Source organism: Anomaloglossus baeobatrachus, chromosome 5, assembly GCF_048569485.1.
Source record: "Anomaloglossus baeobatrachus isolate aAnoBae1 chromosome 5, aAnoBae1.hap1, whole genome shotgun sequence".
In the NCBI taxonomy this organism is placed as follows: domain Eukaryota; kingdom Metazoa; phylum Chordata; class Amphibia; order Anura; family Aromobatidae; genus Anomaloglossus; species Anomaloglossus baeobatrachus.
Genome location: NC_134357.1, coordinates 33,453,341 through 33,473,202, shown reverse-complemented (window position 1 = coordinate 33,473,202; position 19,862 = coordinate 33,453,341). Strand labels below are relative to the sequence as shown.

The window sequence follows — 19,862 nt, the reverse complement described above, 5'->3', positions numbered from 1 at the left end:
TTAGGGCAAAAAGAAGGTAAGGTGACATCCTGATTGAGATGAAAAGGAGATACCACCTTAGGGAGAAATTCCGGAACAGGACGCAGAACCACCCTATCCTGGTGAAAAACCAGGAAGGGGGCTTTGCATGACAGCGCTGCAAGATCAGACACTCTTCGGAGTGATGTGACTGCCACTAGAAATGCCACCTTCTGCGAAAGACGTGATAAGGAGACCTCTCGCAGCGGCTCAAACGGTGGTTTCTGAAGAGCCGTTAGCACCCTGTTAAGGTCCCAGGGCTCTAGTGGGCGCTTGTAAGGTGGGACTATGTGGCATACTCCTTGCAGGAACGTGCGGACCTGCGGGAGCCTGGCCAGGCGCCTTTGAAAAAAATACTGAGAGCGCCGATCCTTGTCCCTTGAGAGAGCTTAGTGACAAACCTTTGTCCATTCCAGATTGAAGGAAGGAAAGAAATATGGGTAAGGCAAAAAGCCAGGGAGTAAACCCATTCACAGAGCACCAGGACAAGAATATCCGCCAAGTCCTGTAATAGATGTTGGCGGACGTTGGTTTCCTGGCTTGTCTCATAGTGGCAATGACATCCTGAGATAACCCTGACGATGCTAGGAGCCAGGACTCAATGGCCACACAGTCAGGTTGACGGCCGCAGAATTCAGATGGAAAAACGGCCCTTGTGACAGCAAGTCTGTGCGGTCTGAAGGGCCCACGGTTGACCCACCGTGAGATGCCACAGATCCGGGTACCACGACCGCCTCGGCCAGTCTGGAGCGACGAGAATGGCGCGGCGGCAGCCGGACCTGATCTTGCGTAATACTCTGGGTAGCATCGCCAGAGGAGGAAACACATAAGGCAGCTGAAACTGCGACCAATGCTGTACTAATGCCTCCGCCGCCAGAGCTCTGTGATCCTGAGATCGTGCCATGAATGCTGGGACCTTGTTGTTGTGCCGTGACGCCATGAGATCAACGTCCGGCGTTCCCCAGCGGCGACAGATCTCTCGAAACACCTCTGGGTGCAGAGACCATTCCCCCGCGTCCATCCCTTACGACTGAGAAAATCTGCTTCCCAGTTTTCTACGCCCGGGATGTGAACTGCGGAGATGGTGGAGGCTGTGGCTTCCACCCACAGCAGAATCCGCCGGACTTCCTGGAAGGCTTGACGACTGCGAGTGCCGCCCTGGTGATTGATGTAGGCGACTGCAGTGGCGTTGTCCGACTGGATACGGATCTGCCTGTCCTCCAGCCACTAATGGAACGCCAATAGGGCTAGATACGCTGCCCTTATCTCCAGAACATTGATCTGAAGGGAAGACTCCCTCGGAGTCCAGGTCCCCTGAGCCCTGTGGTGGAGAAACACTGCTCCCCACCCTGACAGGCTCGCGTCCGTGGTGACCACAGCCCAGGTTGGGGTCAGGAAGGATTTTTCCCCGCGATAGAGAAGTGGGAAGAAGCCACCACTGAAGAGACGTCCTGGTTGCCAGGAAAAGAGAGACATTCTTGTCGCGGGAAGTCGATCTCTTGTCCCACTTGTGGAGAATGTCCCATTGGAGTGGGCGTAGATGAAATTGCGCGAAGGGCACTGCCTCCATCGCTGCCACCATCTTCCCTAGGAAGTGCATGAGGCGCCTCAATGGGTGTGACTGACTCTGAAGAAGAGATTGCACCCCTGCTTGCAGAGAAAGCTGTTTGTCCAGTAGCTTGACTACCGCTGACTGGGTATGAAACTCCATCCCGAGGTAGGTCAATGACTGGGTCGGTGTCAACTTGGATTTTTGGAAAGTTGATGATCCACCCGAACTGCTGGAGAGTCTCCAGAGCGACGGTAAGGCTGTGTTGACACGCCTCCCGAGACGGTGCCCTGACTAGGAGATCGTCTAAGTAGGGAATCACCGAGTGGCCTTGGGAGTGTAGGACCACCACAACGGATGCCATGACTTTGGTGAAAACCCGTGGGGCTGTCGCCAAGCCGAAAGGCAATGCCACGAACTGAAGGTGTTCGTCCCCTATGGCGAAACGCCAGAAGCGTTGATGTTCGGGTGCGATCGGCACATGGAGATAAGCATCTTTGATGTCGATCGATGCGAGAAAGTCTCCCTGTTACATCGAAGCGATGACCGAGCGGAGAGACTCCATCCTGAACCGTCTGGTTCTCACATGTCTGTTGAGCAGTTTGAGGTCCAGAACGGGACGAAATGAACCGTCCTTCTTTGGCACCACGAACAAGTTGGAGTAAAAGCCGCGCCCCTGTTCCTGAGGGGGGACGGGACTCACAACTCCTTCTGTCTTCAGAGCGGCCACTGCCTGAAGAAGTGCGTCGGCCCGAGCCGGGGGTGGGGGGGGGTGGGGGGGGGGGAGGTTGTGAAGAAACGAGTTGGAGGACGAGAGGTGAACTCTATCCTGTAACCGTGAGACAGAATGTCTCTCACCCATCGGTCTTGAACATGTGGCCACCAGGTGTCGCAAAAGCGGGAGAGCCTGCCACCGACCGAGGATGCGTTTCGGGGATGCCAAGAGTCATGAGGAGGCCGCCTTGGAGGCAGTGCCTCCGGCAGCCTTTTGGGGGCGTGACTTAGACCGCCACGCATAGGAGTTCCTCTGACCTTTCTCCGGCCTATTGGACGAAGAGGATTGGGACTTGCCACCGAATTAGCGGATGCCACCGCTGTACGGCTAGCAGAGTCAAGGACTGCATTCATGGCGTATGAAGAAAACGCCGACGCCTGAGAAGTCCAAAAACGCAACCTGCGGAGCAGAAGTACGTGTGACCGCATTAATCTCGGTTAGACAAGCCGAGATAGCTTGGAGTGCCCACACGGCTGCAAAAGCCGGGGCAAAAATCGCTTCATAGATGGATTTCACCAGGAGCTCTATCTGCCTGTCAGTGGCATCTTTTAGCGATGAGCCATCTGCAACCGACACCACAGATCTAGCCGCCAATCTAGAGACTGGAGGATCCACCTTGGGACACTGATCCCAACCCTTAACAACGTCAGAGGGGAAGGGGTACGTGTGTCAGCAAGGCGCTTAGTAAAGCGCTTGTCCGGAACCGCTCTGGGTTTCTGGACAGCATCCTTGAAGTTAGAGTGGTCGAAAAACACACTCCGTGTACGTTTGGGAACCGAAACTGGTGTTTCTCCTGCTGAGAAGCCGACTCCTCTATAGGTGGAGGCGGGGGAGATAGATCTAACACCAGGTTGATGGACGAGATAAGATTATTTACTAATGCGTCCCCTTCAGGTGTATCAAGGTTGAGGGCAACGTCATGGTCAGAGCCCTGAGCTGCGACCTCCGTCTCGTCCTCCAGCGAGTCCTCCAGCCGGGAACCTGAGCAGCGTGATGAAGCTGAGGATTCCAAGCGGGCCCGCTTAGCTGGTCTGGGGCTGTGGACCGTGGAGGAGTCCTCCACGTGAAACATAGAGCCCACCCCGGGAGCGCGCTGCGGCGTGGACCGAGAGGGACCTGGAGGCCTGATCCAACAGTGTCCTGAGTCTGTGTAAGGACCGGTCTGGACTGCAAGGCTTCTAGCAGCTTGGCAGACCATTTGTCCATAGACTTAGCCATGGATTGTGAAAGTGACTCAGAGAGCTTCTCAGCAAAAACTGCAAACTCTGTCCCTGCCGCCTGGACATTGGTAGCATGGGGGTCTACCTGAGTCGAGGGGCCCACAAGTGGTCGCGGCCCCGGCTGAGTCAGTGTAACAGGGGTCGAGCATTGCTCACAGTGAGGGTAGGTGGAACCCGCAGGCAACATAGCCCCACAAGAGGAACAGGTCACAAAGAAACCCCTTGCCTTAGCGCTTTTGCTCCTTGTGGACGACATGCTGTTGTGTCCCAGGAGAGTGATCACAGAGGGTATAAGGGATACAGCCCGGCCGAACAGGGATATACATATATATAAAGATATATAATACGTCTCTATTCAGGTAACCCATGGGGGACCAGCACCGGATGACCGATGTGGCTTACCGACCGCTAAAAAGCGGCGTGTGTGTCCTCCAGATTCCCTGCTCCAGGTCTCCCAGCGGTGAAGAGCTCTTTCCTGATGATTCTCCAGCGCAGATGTCTGAAAAAAAAATGGCTGCTTGAGCTCTCAGAGGGGGGAGTGGAGCGGTGGGCGGCACTAGGAAAAAGTGCGGGAATCTGGGGTCCCCATTGTGATCAAAGAGGGGGGAGGAAGCATACAGGATGCTCCGGCCCTCACTGCCGACGTCAGGACGGTTGTCCCGCCCCTACCCTGACAGACAGGTCCGGGGGCGGGAGTCTTGCCAGTAGGCCGCAACTGAAGTCGGGAATAAATTTCTGACCGCGGCCGACAAGCAGGCGCAGTCGGCGCGGAAGTCCCCCAGCTTTCACGGATCAGCAGCCGCTATGTCCCAGGCAGCGTCCGGTCGGCTGTCCCGCCCCTACCCTGACAGACAGGTCCGGGGGCGAGATTTTGCAAGTAGGCCGCAACTGAAGCCGGGGACTAAAGTTATGACCGCGGCCGACAAACAGGCGCGGTCGGCGCGGAAGTTCCCAGCTTTCACGGCCTAGCAGCCCTTGCAGCGTCCGGGTGCCAGGCGCTCCATGAACCGTCCCCATGGGGACACAGAGTACCTGACAGATGCAGGGCCCGGTCCCTGATGCAGAGAATACTCCGGTCCGGCAGATTCCACACAGGGGCTGCGGAGGGAGCACGGTCCCAGTACCTGGATGACCGCTCAGGATCCCACTTCTCCCAGAGCCCTCCAAGGGATGGTGAAGGAAATACGGCATGAGGCTCCGGCCGTCGTACCCGCAATGGGTAACCTCAACCTTAACAGCACCGCCGACGTAGTGGGGTGAGAAGGGAGCATGCCAGGGGCCCCATGGGAGCCCTCTTTTCTTCCAACCGATAACATCAGCAGCTACTGCTGACTAAAGTGGAAGTGAATGAGTGGATGTGTGCCTCCTTCCACACAAAGCATAAAACTGAGGAGCCTGTGAGGCACGGGAGGGTGTATAGGCAGAAGGGAGGGGTTACACTTTTGAGTGTAAGGCTATGTTCAGACTAGAAAAATGATTTTTCTTAAGAAATTTCTTAAGAGTGCACCTGTGTTAAAAAAAACGCACCAAAAACGCACCTGCGTTTTTGCCGCGTTTTCGGTGCGTTTTCGGTGCGTTTTTACCGCTGGTTGCTCCCTGCGTTATTGTGCCAATTAGATATGGCAAAAAACGCAGTTAGCTGCAGAAAAGAAGTGACATGCTCATTCTTTTTCTTAAGAAAATCTACTGAAAGAATTTTCTTAAGAAAAAAACGCAGTGTGCGCACAGCTAATTTTTTTTGCCATAGGTTTTGCTGGGGAATGTCTGCAGAAAGGTTACAAGAATTTCTCAAGAAATTTCTGCAGCAAAAACGGACCAAAAACGGACCAAAAACGCAGGTGAAAAACGCAGTGTGTGAACATAGCCTAATACTTTGTGTGGCCTCCGGAGGCAGAAGCTATATACCCAATACCCAATTGTCTGGGTCTCCCAATGGAGCGACAAAGAAAAATATATATGTACCCTCTTTCACTTGTAAAGCGCCATGGAATAAATGGCGCAATAATAATAATTATATATTATATGTATATATTTATTTATTTCTGGGAGCTGTTACTTTTCATCTTTCCAAGGTTGGTGCTGGGTCATGACTTTTTATTTGCACGCCTTTTTTTTTTTTGGGGCAGAAATTATATTCTGAAAATTATCGCTTTTTATATGGAAAAATAAAAAAAAAAAACAAAAAAACGACAAGTCTGTGAGTAGATTGATTTACGTCAAAGCAGAAAAGTGCGGAAGATCGTGTCACAATGGCTCAGTGGTTAGCACTGCAGTCTCGCGGTGGCTCAGTGGTTAGCACTGCAGTCTCGCGGTGGCTCAGTGGTTAGCACTGCAGTCTCGCGGTGGCTCAGTGGTTAGCACTGCAGTCTCGCGGTGGCTCAGTGGTTAGCACTGTAGTCTTGTGGTGGCTCAGTGGTTAGCACTGCAGTCTTGTGGTGGCTCAGTGGTTAGCACTTCAGTCTTGTGGTGGCTCAGTGGTTAGCACTGCAGTCTTGCGGCGGCTCAGTGGTTACCCCTGCAGTCTTGCAGCGCTGGGGTCCTGGATTCAAATCCCACCAAGGACACCATCTGCAAGGAGTTTGTATGCTCTCCCCGTGTTTGCGTGGGTTTCCTCCGGTTTCCTCCCACACTCCAAAGACATACAGATAGGGACTCTAGATTGTGAGCCCCAATGGGGACAGTATTGCCAATGTATGTAAAGCGCTGTGGAATTAATAGCGTTATATACATGAATAAAATTATTATCTGCGCTCACCGCCATGGTCTTGCGATTCTGCCTAGTGTGAACATATACTGAGGTTTCAATGTGCACATATATAACAGCAAAGCTAAATAACCCACGTGGAACTACAAGTCTCAGCAAGCAGCTATACACTGTACAAGCAACTCCCATTAGGAGCCCCTCCATTTCACCGCGCACGCGCTGCCGGGAGCCGGTGCCGGAGACTCCGCTCAGCATTTATTTCCGTACTCACCGGGAACACAACACCGAGCTGGCGCCATCGGAACCACGTGGGGTTTGGCACGCAGGAAGAAGTAGTCACGCTTCATTGGACGATGCAAGATCACGTGTGGCCATAACATACGTGCAAACGATTGGACGCTTAGAGCAGTGGACTAGCCAATCAGATATGAGCGATATGAAAACCGGAGGCAGCCATCTTTAGTGATGGAAAACTGCCCATACATTATTTCCAGCGATTTAAGTTTATTGCAACTTAGTTACTGTATAGGGAGTAGGAATTATAATGATTATTATATTATTATAAAGTAAAAATGTTTATTTTAAGGGATTTGAGAATTTAAAGAGTTAATCAATGAAGTACTCCCAGTGCTGTGGATACCATAGTGGGTTATTTACTGTATTGTTCCACAATTCTTTGTGTTAGCATTATCCTAATCTATCACAAAGCTGATGGGGACGTTATTACAGCAGGCTTTCACCAATACCACTAATTCTAGCTTCAATAACCGACAATTTAATTTTTATTTCATAAATCAATAGCACAAATGAAAAAGAGAGACTTTGTAATATGTCACATCAGAGAAATCCGCTTCCTTCTCCTCCTGGACTGATCGCTCACACTCAGTTCCCAGGTAAAACCTATATTCAGTGGAGGCATGTTCACATTAGTGAGATAGAAGAGGACAGTTGGTGCTTATAAGATCAGTTGCAAAATATTTGCAGAAAATGAATGTTACGCTTGCTAAGGTTACTGATTGTTGACAGCCGTTGCTATAGTTACAGGTTGTAGAGCGACATATCAGGTTGTCCCACCTTAGCGACTATAAAGGTTGCTGCCCCTTTAAGAGCAGCTCTTTTGGCACCGTGGCTATACATTTTTAAGACGCTTAAGGCTATGTGCACACGTTGCTTTTTTTTCAGCGCGAAAAGACGCACCCTCTGGCAGAGGGGAGAATTGTAAACAATGCTTTTTGAGAAAAACGCATCGAAAACGCATGCGTTTTCCATGCGTTTTTCATGCGGTTTTTTAGGTGCGTTTTTTTAAGACTTGTCAGTGTTAATAAAGTTGGTTGAACACAGACCTTTGGGGGGGAAAAACCCTGTGATGTCATTTCCTTCTTCTCCACATTCTGTTTGGATAAATGGGAGGGCTTGGAATGGAAGGAGCACCATTTGAATTTTGGAAAAGTTGAAATAAACTTCGCGCACCATGTCATATTAGCAGGGTACCTATACGTCAGAAAACCCCCACAAGTGACCCCATTTTGGAATCTGCACCCCTCAAGGATTTTATTCAGGAGTATATTAAGCATTTTGAATCCACAGCTACTTCACCCAAAATGTTGCTGTAGCAACAATATTCTCACTTTTAGGCCCGTTTCACACGTCAATGAAAAACACTGACATTTTTCACTGGCGTGTAAAACACGCACATGTCCCTCCGTATGCCGTGAATCACGGCACACGTGGGTTGTCTAAGTGCAATCCGGGCTCCGTTCTCCGTGGCCCGTGATTGCACTCCGTAATCATCTCACCTGTGCCCGCTCCCGCTCTCCATGGTGCTGATCGCTCCCGCTGTGCAGCATCCGGCTGGTGCTGACCCCCCCGCAGCAGCTGCTTCCGGGTCGGCTGTGTCGTGCATCAGGAATATGCGCGACAATAATGAGCCGGCTCAGAAGCAGCAGGCTGCACGGGCTGCAGAGGACATCGCTGGACGCCGGGTGAGTTAAAATGATTTTTATTTTAAAAGCACGTTTTTTTCTGGCACGTGTCTCACGGATCACACCACTGCGTGGTCCGTGGAACATCAGTGAAGCCAGAAAAAAAATGGACATGTCTCTGTGCGGCAAACACGCACACGCATGAACGCTGCATGGAGACACGTGCAGTGAAAAAATCACTGAGGTGTGAGCAGACCCTTTCATTATAATGGGTCTGCGTATGTCAGTGATTCTGGCACGTTTAAAAAAAAAAAAAAGCACAAACGTACCAGAATCACTGACGTGTGAAAGGGGCCTAAGGCTATGTGGCCATGATCCAGCGACACGGCGTCTAGTACACAGTGTCAGCCTTCCTGCAGAGATGTGAGTGTTGTCCACGGTAGAATGCAGCTGCCCATGCCCACGATTTGGGTTCAGGCTGCTGTGGAGCTCTATGCTACCTGCAGAGAACACTCGTCTCCGCAGCATAAATTGACATGCTGAGGCTCAGGAAGCCACGCTACCGGTCAGTTTATGCTGCGGAGAAAAGAAGCACAGTGGGCATGGGATCTCCAAAAATCCTTCCACTGTGCTTCTACTGCACAACGCAGCGTTATGGACGCAGGGAAAACACTCAGCGCCCATAACGCTGCAAACCCTGATTGTGGGCACACAACCTAAAAAGCGTCAATGGATGAAGGGATGTCAAATATATATAACGTCCCACCCCCGCCTGCATATTCTAAGCTGGCACCTTTAGTACCTTTCATGTGGCACTAAAGGGTGCCTAGCTTAGTATTTATCCAAAAAAAAAAATGAAAAAAATGGCGTGGGGTCCCCCCCTATTTTTGATAGCCAGTCAGGGTAAAGCAGACAGCTGTAGCCTGCAAACCACAGCTGGCAGCTTCATCTTGGCTGGTGATCAATTTGGAGGGCTCCCCAGGCTTTTTTTTTTTTTTTTATTTCTAAATAAAAGAATTAAAAAAAAAAAAAAAAAAAAAAAAACACGTGGGGTCCCCCAAATTAGATCACCAGCCAAGGTGAAGCTGACAGCTGGGGTCTGGTATTCTCAGGATGGGAAGAGCCATGGCTATTGGACTCTTCCCAGCCTAAAAATAGCAGGCCGCAGCCGCCCCAGAAGTGGCGCATCCATTAGATGCGCCAATCCTGGCGCTTCGCCCCAACTCATCCCGCGCCCTGGTGCGTTGGCAAACGGGGTAATAAATGGGGTTGATACCAGATGTGTAATGTCACCTGGCATCAAGCCCAGCAATTAGTTATGTCACGGCGTCTATCAGATACCAGACATAACTAATTGACAGTAAACAAAAGCAAAAAAAATGACAAATTTTTTTATTAGAAAAACACTCCCCAAATCATACCCTTGTTCTCCAATTTAATCAAAAAAAATTGAAAAAAATGGGTCCGCAGAAATCCATTTGGACGTCCCACGTCGGCTCTGGACCTTCTAGAATATGGGGGCACGTTCAGGGAACGTATCCCCCATTTTCTAGGAGGGCAGAACCTCCATTTGAGGAGAGTGGGTGCCAAAAATCTGCACCCACTCTCCCCGGGTCACAGCTACAGAGTGCGAGCAGCCAGCACAGCTCTCTGAACACAGTGCTGGCTGTCAGCTGCTCTGCTCATGTGACCGCACTGACCGGCGTCTGCTGTGAAGGAGGAGGGGGCCACGGGGGATCAGCGCTGCGACCGGACAGGTAAGGTGGAATACCGGGGGAATAGGGGGTGACCGGGCAGGGCCTGGGGGGCATTTTTCTGTCGCATGTCTCAAGGCACATGCGACAGAAATCATAGGAGCAGGGCGGCCGGTGCGCTACTGTGCGTGCGGCCATGTTGGATTTTCGGGAGGGGGGTCGGGGGTCGGGGCGGGCACTTTGGCGACACCGGGGGCTTTCCAGGACTTTGCCAGGAAGTGAGGTCAATAGGAAACCTCTTGACCTCACTTCCAGGTAAATGCCTGCGTTCTGGCGTGCCGACAAAGCCCGCGGACCGCAACAAAAAAGCAGCTCACTGCGGTGTAGCTGCGTTCTGACCCGCATCATTGATTCAATGGGGGAGAGAACGCAGCTACACCGCACAAAAGAAGTGACATGCTGCTTTTCTTTCCGCACCGATTTTTGGCATCCAAAACGCTGCATTTAGAAACGCAGCGTGTGCACTGATTTTTCGGCTTTCTCATACACTTTGCTGGGAAAGCTGAACGCATGCAATTTGCCACTGAAACGCTGCGGTTCTAAACGCAGCGTTTACGCGGTAAAAAACGCAACATGTGCACACAGCCTTAAGCAAAAGCTGCGTTAGCAGCTTCTACACTGAAAGATGCACTCTGGTTGGTAACTCAGGCCCCAGTTACTTGTGTAGGGGTTATAGGGAAGCAGAACAATCTTACTGTGAGGCAATATTCATAAACGTGGCACCAGTTACTTCTCTGCAGTGGCTATAGGCAACGAGAACGATCTAACTGAGGCAATTCTTATAAATGTGGCCCCCCAGTTACTTCTGCAGGGGCTATGAGTAACCAGAACAATCTTACTGTGAGGCAATACTCATAACTGAGGCCCTAGTTACATCTGCAGTGGCTATAGGCAACTAGAACGATCTTACTGTGAGGCAATTCTCATAAATTAATCCGCAGATACTTCTGGTTGCCTATAGCCCCTGCCAAACAATCTTACCGTGAGGCAATATTCATAAACATGGCCCCAGTTACTTCTGCAGGGGCTATAGGCAACCAGAACAATCTTACCGATAGGCAATATTCATAAACGTGGCCCCAGGTACTTCTGCAGAGGCTATAGGCAAAGAGAACAATCTTACTGTGAGGCAATATTCATAAACATGGCCCCAGTTACTTGTGTAGGGGCTATAGGGAAGCAGAACAATTACTGTGAGGCAATATTCATAAACGTGGCATCAGTTACTTCTGCAGGGGCTATAGGCAACCAGAACAATCTTACCGTGAGGCAATATTCATAAACGTGACCCCAGTTACTTCTACAGGGGCTATAGGCAACCAGAACATAAGATCGACATGGTGAGGTAATTCTCATAAATGTTGCAGTTCCTTCTGTAGTGTTTATAGGCAACAGGAACAATGTTACTGTGAGGCAATACTCAAATGAGGCAGCAGTTACTTCTGCAGGGACTATAGGCAAGCAGATTGATCTTTCTGTGAGGCTATACTCAAATGTTGCAGTTCCTTCTGTAGTGTCTATGGGCAACAGGAATGATCTTACTGTGAGGCAATATTCATAAATGAAGCCCCACTTACTTTTGCAGTGTCTAGAAGCATTGGAAATGATCGTAGTGTGAAGAAATTGTCGTCAATGAGGCCCCTGTTACTTCTGCACTGGTTGTTGACAGCAGATGCAATATATACAGACTTTAGTGTATTAGGTTTCCCCACCTTAGTGACTATATTGTTGCTGCCTTTTTAAAAGCCACTATTTGGGCACCGTTGCTTTAATTCTTTAAGACCCTTTGGGCATTCAACATAGACACCCATTTTGCATTTACGGTTATCCTTTCATATTAGATTCTATCTGGTTTTCTCACCGCAGGGAGCAATTTTTTAGGTTCTCCCCCATGTATGCGAGAAGGTACTATACATATATACGTCACACCTCTCCACATTCTTGCTATTTTCCTCAACAACAAAAGGAAGTGAATGAAAAGCGATGGAATTATCACATATAACTCAGAAATAAGGTGGGGTCCCAGCTACCTCTGAAGCCCCCGTCTATCTGCACCTATGGACACGGTTCATTGCATCCACCATTGATTCAGGTGTAAATGTGCCATGCGGTGCCGCTCAGGCCCATGTGGAGTGTTTAGACCTAGGAGGCGGGATAAGGGCACAAGAAGGGAATTTTGTTACTTACCGTAAATTCCTTTTCTTCTAGCTCTTATTGGGAGACCCAGACGATTGGGGTATAGCTACTGCCCTCCGGAGGCCACACAAAGCACTACACTAAAAAGTGCAAGGCCCCTCCCCTTCTGGCTATACCCCCCCGTGATATCACGGGTTCTCCAGTTTTAGTGCCAAAGCAAGAAGGAGGAAAGCCAATAACTGGTTTAAACAAATTAACTCCGAGTAACATCGGAGAACTGAAAAACCGTTCAACATGAACAACATGTGTACCCGCAAACAACAAAAAAATCCCGAAGGACAACAGGGCGGGTGCTGGGTCTCCCAATAAGAGCTAGAAGAAAAGGAATTTACGGTAAGTAACAAAATTCCCTTCTTCTTCAGCGCTCTATTGGGAGACCCAGACGATTGGGACGTCCAAAAGCTGTCCCTGGGTGGGTAAAGAAATACCTCATGTTAGAGCTGCAAGACAGCCCTCCCCTATGGGGAAGCCACTGCCACCTGCAGGGCTCTTCTACCTAGGCTGGCGTCCGCCGAAGCATAGGTATGCACCTGATAATGTTTGGTGAAAAATGTGCAGGCTCGACCAGGTAGCTGCCTGGCACACCTGTTGAGCCGTAGCCTGGTGTCGTAATGCCCAAAACGCACCTACGGCTCTGGTAGAATGGACCTTCAGCCCTGAAGGAACCGGAAGCCCCGCAGAACGGTAGTCTTCAAGAATTGGTTCTTTGATCCATCGAGCCATGGTGGCTTTAGAAACCTGCAACCCCTTGCGCGTACCAGCGACAAGGACAAAAAATGCATCAGAGCGGCGCATGGGCGCCGTGCGGGAAATGTAGATTCTGAGTGCTCTCACCAGAACTAACAACTGTAAATCCTTTTCATACCGGAGAACCGGATGAGAACAAAAGGAAGGAAAGGGTATATCCCGATTAAGAAGAAACGCGGATACAACCTTAGGGAGAAACTCCTGAATAGGGCGCAGCACTACCTTGTCCTGGTGGAACACTAGGAAGGGAGCCTTGAATGACAGAGCCGCCAGCTTAGACACTCGCCGAAGCGACGTGATCGCAACCAGAAAGGCCACTTTCTGTGACAGGCGCGAAAGGGAAACTTCCCTCAGAGGCTCGAAATGCGGCTTCTGGAGAGCAACTAGTACCCTGTTCAGATCCCATGGATCTAACGGCCGCTTGTACGGGGGCACAATATGACAAACCCCCTGTAGTAACGTGCGCACCTTAGGAAGACGTGCTAGACGCTTCTGAAAAGAACACGGATAGTGCCGAGACTTGCCCTTAAAGGGAGCCGAGCGACCAACCTCTTTCCCAACCAGATTGCAGGAGGGAAGGCAAAGTAGGCAATGCCGATGGCCAGGGAGACCCTCCCTGAGCAGAACACTAAGATAAGAATATCTTCCACGAGTTGTGGTAGATCTTGGCAGACCGCGGCTGGCTAGCCCGTCTCATGGTGGCAATGACGTCGTGCTCACGGTCGACCGACGGTGAGATGCCACAGATCACGGTACCACGACCTCCCCGGCCAGTCTGGGGCGACGAGGATGGTGTGGCAGCAATCGGTAGCTGGAACTGTGACCAATCCTGAGCCAAGGCGCCTGTCGCCAGAGCTCTTTGATCGTAAGACCGCGTCATGAAAATCGGGACCTTGTTGTTGCCGAGAAGCCATGACGTCGACGTCCGTCTTCATCCTGCGTCTACAGAATTCTTGCAAACAAACGGGTGCAGAGCCCATTCCCCTGCGTCCACGCCCTGGCGACTGAGGAAGTCTGCTTCCTAGTGTCGTACGCCCGGGATGTGAACAGCTGATATGGTGTATGCTCTGTCTTCTACCCATAGCAGAATCCGCCGGACCTCTTGGGAGTCTTGTCGACTGCGTAGTCCGCCTTGGTGGTTGGTGTATGCCACCGCTGTGGATAGTCCGACTGAATTCGGATCTATTTGCATTCCAGCCACTGCAGGAAGGCTTGCAGTGCAAGATACACTGCCCAGAGCTCCAGACCACTGAGTTGAAGAGTGGACTCCTCTGAAGATGGTCTTTGACCGTCTGGAAAAGCTAAAACTCGCCTCTGGATGAGGCGCCTCCTTGAAGGAGAGACTGTCCCCTCGTCTGTAGTGAACGCTGTTTGTCCAGCGGAAGCTTCACTATCGCTGAGAGAGTGTGAAAACTCTCCAGGAGATGCCAGCGATTGGGTTCAACCTTGAAAAGTTGAAGACCCACCCGAAACTCTGGGAAGGGTCCAGCGCCATGTTCAGGTTGTGTTGGCATGCTTGTCAAGGAGAGTGCCTTGACCAGTAGATTGCCCAAGTAAAGGATCACAGAGTGACCGTGAGAGCGCGGGACTGCTCCCTCTGCTGCCACGAACTTGGTGAACACCCTTGGGGCTGTCGCCAGCCAAAAGGTATGGCTACGAAACGAAATATTCTCGTCTTTAATAACGAATCGTAGCCAACGCCGGTGCCTCGGAGCAATCGGCACGTGTAGATAAGCATCCTGATGTCTATTGAAGCTAGGAAAACTCCTTGAGACAGAGAGGCAATGACGGAGCGGAGTGATGCCATCCGGAACCGCCTGGTTTTCACGTGCTCGTTAAGCAGTATAAAGTCCAGAACGGGACGGAAGGAGCCGTCCTATTTTGGCACCACGACCAGGTCGGGGCAAAATGCGTATCTGGTTCCTGAAGAGGAACAGGGATTACCGCTCTTTCCGCCTGCAGAAGAGCCTCGGCTCGGTCGGTGCGGTAGTTTGAAAACAAACTGACTCTCACTCACAGGCCCTCAACCTGCGGTAGGTAAATGCCGCTAAAGCGGGGGAGTCTGCCCCCCCGCGGTTGCGGAGTGAGAGGGCTGAAAATTATGAGGAAAACGCTTTGGTAGCGGATCCTCCGGCTGCCTTCCCCGGGCGTGAATTGAGCCCGCTAGGAATCTATGCCCTTCTGGGCTTTTTGAGTCGTCTTGGATAGTTGAATGATTTCATTCAACCCTTACCAACAGACTATCACTAGATAAAGGCAACCTGGTTAAGCACTTCGTTGGAAGCAGCCTCTGTTCCAATCTCTCAACTACTAGCCTCTGCGTAAAAACACGGAGTTGGCGGATGCCACTGACGTCCGGCTCGTAGAGTCTCGGACAGCAATAACAGCATGATTCGCCATGCCGACATTGCGAGTTAAAGACGCTGCTGGGACCGAGAGTACCTGTGACAGCGACCCTCTGCGCAATACTAGCTGAAATAGCTTGGAGTGCCTTCACGGCTGCGACTGCCGGAGCAGCCGACCTGCCGACAGCTTCATAGACAGATTGCAACCAGAGGCCAATCTGCCTGTCAATGGCCTTTTGAAGTGAAGTCCTATCCACCACTACAACTATAGATCTAGCTGCAAGCATGGAGATTGGGGGATCCACATTTGGATACTGGGTCTAGCGCTTGACCACGTCAGGGGGAGCGACACGTGTCTCATTAATACGGTCGGAGAAACGCTTATCGTGATAAGCGTGTCGTTTCTGGACTGCGTCTCTGGAGTCAGAGTGCTAAACAAGTACTCAATATATAGAGATTTCTCTTGCTGTGAAGCTGACCCCTCCACTGGAGGAGTTGAGGGAGAAATACCCAACCTTTCGTTGATGGACGCAATAAGATTATTCACTATAGCGTCACCATCCGGTGTATCCGGATTGAGAGCGGTCTCAGGAACAGAGTCCTGAACAGCTACGTCTGCCTCATCGTACAGAGAGTACTCCAGCTGGGACCTTGCCCAGTGATGTAGTCGAGGGCTAATGCCAGCGAGCCCGCTTAGGCCATCTGGGACTGTCGACCGTGTCGGATGCCTGCTCTCTGGGATGCCTGGAATCACTCTGGCGCCTTGAGATGCTCCAGATCAGGGCGGCCAGGGTCATTGCAACCATATTGCCCACGGTCTGCTTGGGGTGCAAAGTCTGTAAGATGTCAGTCATAGTCACAGACAATATATCAGCGGAAAAACTGCAACTTCGTCCCTGTCTCTGGACAGAGATCACAGGTGGTTCATTTGGCCACATATAGCAGAGACCCCGGTTGAGCAATTGCACGCACTGGGGGTCCTGAAACCGTATGACATGCAGTACAAGCAGCATAGAAAGCCCGTGCATTGGCAACTTGTCTTTTTCTGCTGTTGTTGTCTAGCTATCTAAGAGCCTAGCCGAGGATAGCGACCGTACAGTGAATAGTCATACAAGCATGAAGTACAAATAAACACTTCAGCACATGTAGTACACGCAGCATTGAAAACTTGTGGCTTGGCACATTTGCTCTTCTGCTGCTGTTGTCTATTTATCTAGGAGCATGAGACAAGGATAGCGACATACAGTGAATGTATAGCATACAGCATGACAGTAAACACTGCAGCCCATGCAATCCAAGCAGCATTGAAAGCTTGCGCGTTAGCACCCTAGCCTTTCTGCTGCTGTTGTCTATTTATCCAGGAACATTAGCCAAGGATAGCGACATACAGTGAATGTATAGCATACAAGCATGACAGTAAACACTGCAGCCAATGCAAGTCAAGCAGCATTGAAAACTTGTGCCGTAGCACCATTGCTCTACTGCTGCTTTTGTCTGTTTATCTGGGCGCATTAGCCAAGAATAGCGACATACAGTGAATGTATATCATAACAATAAACCGTGCAGCACATGCAAGCGAAGCAGCATTGAAAGCTTGTGCCTTAGCACAAATTGCTCTACTGCTGCTGTTGCCCAATCTGACAGTAAACACTGCAGCACATGCAAACGAAGAAGCATTGAAAGCTTGTGCCTCAGCAGCATTGCTTATTTGCTGCTGTTGCCCAGAATAGCGACAGTACAGTACAGTGCATAGCATATCAGCACACAGCCCAAAAGCCCACTTCAGCATTAGTGGTGTCAGTTGCTTACCGCCCGCACAAGAGCGGGTGCGAGGTCGCCCAAAAACCTGTGACTGGTTCCGTTCTCCCAGAGTGGAAACCATAATGGCTGCCGGCTTCTCTTCCCCGTCCTGTGCAGAGGGGCGGGCCGTGGGCGAGCCCCAGCCAAGAGCGGGAACCCGGCGTCTCACTGTGTTCAGTGAGAGGGGGCTGGAGAATGCAAAGCAGACTCCAGCTCCCTGCGCTGAGCTACTGTACAGCGTCCCGCCCCTCCTCTGACTGGCAGGGCTGGGGCGGGAACGAAACGAAAACTAGGCCGCAAAGCCGGGGACTCTAGTAATAAGCGCGGCCGTCCTATGTGCACGGCCGACGCCGAAGTCCCCCGGCGCACCACAAGTCCCAGCCGCGCCACAATGTAAAAAACAACCAGCAGCGGCCGGCGCGGCCGTTTTCAATACATAAATTCACTCAGCAAAGCTGCAGTGAATAATAGCACCAGCGCTCCGCGCTGTTGTCCCCGGCGCACTAACACTCCCAGCAATGCTGGTGTGTGTGGGCGCGATGTGCATGGGAACACAGAGTACCTTGATGTAGCAGGGCCCTGTCCCTGACGATACTCAGCTCCATATCCAGCAGGTTCTTTTGGGTCTGTGGATGGAGCTCGGTCTCTGTGCCTGGAGACCGGTAAGATCCCACTTCACCCAGAGCCCCTCATGGGGATGGGGAAGGAAAACAGCATGTGGGCTCCGGCCTCTGTACTAGCAATAAGTACCTCAACCTTACAACACCATCCACGGGTGAGAAGGGAGCATGCTGGGGGCCCTACATGGGCCCTCTTTTCTTCCATCCGACATAGTCAGCAGCTGCTGCTGACTAAAATCTGTGGAGCTATGCATGGATGTCTGACCTTCGCACACAAAGCTAAAACTGGAGAACCCGTGATATCACGGGGGGGTATAGCCAGAAGGGGAGGGGCCTTGCACTTTTTAGTGTAGTGCTTTGTGTGGCCTCCGGAGGGCAGTAGCTATACCCCAATCGTCTGGGTCTCCCAATAGAGCGCTGAAGAAACAGCAGGTACTAGGCACGTGCCAGGTAATTATCCTCCTCCTGCTGTGGAAGCGAGCAGCGCCGGACACTCCCTTTAATAAAGGGCCTCTGTCTGAAACAAAAGTGATTGGTGCTGCCACACCATTTATATAGCGGAGCAGTTCAGTGCAGATTCTCACCACTTTTTCTCCCTGTCTCCGCCCCCCCTCCATGATCGACAGCTCTGACTTAAAACAAAGAAGGCAGGGGTTGTTGTGAAGGTGCTCCGAACCACCTGGCCACCGCAAGGGTGCACTAAACGCCTGTACTTGGTTTGAACAGTCATTTTGATCCGACACATAAAGACCTTTCACCAATTTTTTTCATGTCTATCTGGACACCTGATGTAATAGTGCCTGCAAAACGAGGAAAATAAATAAAAAAATAAATTATGTGTGATGATATTAGTCAAATATTTGGCCCTTTAGAGTTATCCTTAATTCCAAGTGAGTATTATCAGAGAGCTTTCACTGGGGGCGTGTACTTCTGCTTCCTGTATGCCACCAACCAATCAAAAGCAGGCAGCAAAATAGAAGCGCAAAAGGGCCTGTGATGATCTCATCAGGGTCACATGACCAGAGTCCACAGTTTCTGCCAGCCAGAGTGTGCAGACTAAAGCAGCACTGAAGATATATTACATAGCACAGAAGTGTGGAAATGTTAATTACAGTTATTTCCTAGAACGTCTGTTCTGTATAATAAATCTTAAAAGGGAACCTGTCACCGGATTTGGTGACTATAAGCTGCGGCCACCACCAGTGAGTCCCTATATACAGCATGCTAGAAAACTGTATTTAAGAGCCCAGGCCGCACTGTATAAAATAAACACATTTAAACTCACTTAGGGGGGCGGTCCGGTCCGATGGGCATCGCTACTCTCCGGTCGGCGCCTCCTCTCAGTGGTGATTGCTATCCTTCTGAGGCCCATGTGCATGATGCGTCCTTCCGCATCCACACTAGCCGGCATTGCAGTCCTGCGCAGGCGCACTGTGATCTGCTCTGAGCAGGGCAGATCAAAGTATTGTAGTGTGCATGTGAGGATGATCTTTATCCTTTCCTCGCGCCTGCGCATTACAGCACTTTGTACTACCATGAGTAGGGCAGATCAAAGGGCGTTTGCACAGGACTGCAATGTCGGCTAGTGTGGATGACATAGGATGTGTCATGCACATGGGCCTCAGCAGGAGGACCATGAGCGAAGAAGTGCGGCGACGCCCACCGGGCCCCAGGGCAGCGACGCCCACCGGGCCCCAGGGCAGCGACGCCCACCGGGCCCCAGGGCAGCGACGCCCACCGGGCCCCAGGGCAGCGACGCCCACCGGGCCCCAGGGCAGCGACGCCCACCGGGCCCCAGGGCAGCGACGCCCACCGGGCCCGAAAGCCCTGCGAGTATAATAAAAGTATTTTTTCTTTACGGTATGCAGAGCAGCCTGGGCTCTCATATACAGTATTCTGGAATGCTGTATATAAGGGCTCACTGGTGGTGGCCGCAGCTTAGTCAGCAAATCAGGTGACAGGTTCCCTTTAAGTGCTTATTTAGGCTGCACGCCGGTGACATCCCAGGTTCTTTTGCTCCTCTATTTTGCTTCCAAGTTATGATTGGTCAGCATCATAAAGGCAGCAGTAAAGAAAAAAAAAAAAAAAAAAAAAAAACACAACAACCCACATACACGAACAGTTCAATAGATTGTAGGTGTTCTATCTATGAAGATGCATGCATTAAATATGGAGGCCTGAATAAGCCCGACATGTGAACAACAACACAGTG

The 19,862-nt window shown here is 51.0% G+C and overlaps 1 protein-coding gene across 1 annotated transcript in view; it reads right to left on the bottom strand.

The window, feature by feature from the left end:
* The window catches only part of EXOSC1 (exosome component 1), a 67,395-nt gene extending 60,798 nt beyond the window's left edge, over positions 1-6,597 (bottom strand). The window contains exon 1 of the mRNA XM_075352227.1: positions 6,538-6,597. Within this exon, the coding sequence (XP_075208342.1) occupies positions 6,538-6,565 (28 nt within the window). The 5' untranslated portion in view covers positions 6,566-6,597. The remainder of the gene's footprint in view (positions 1-6,537) is intronic.
* Positions 6,598-19,862: the final 13,265 nt, after the last annotated feature.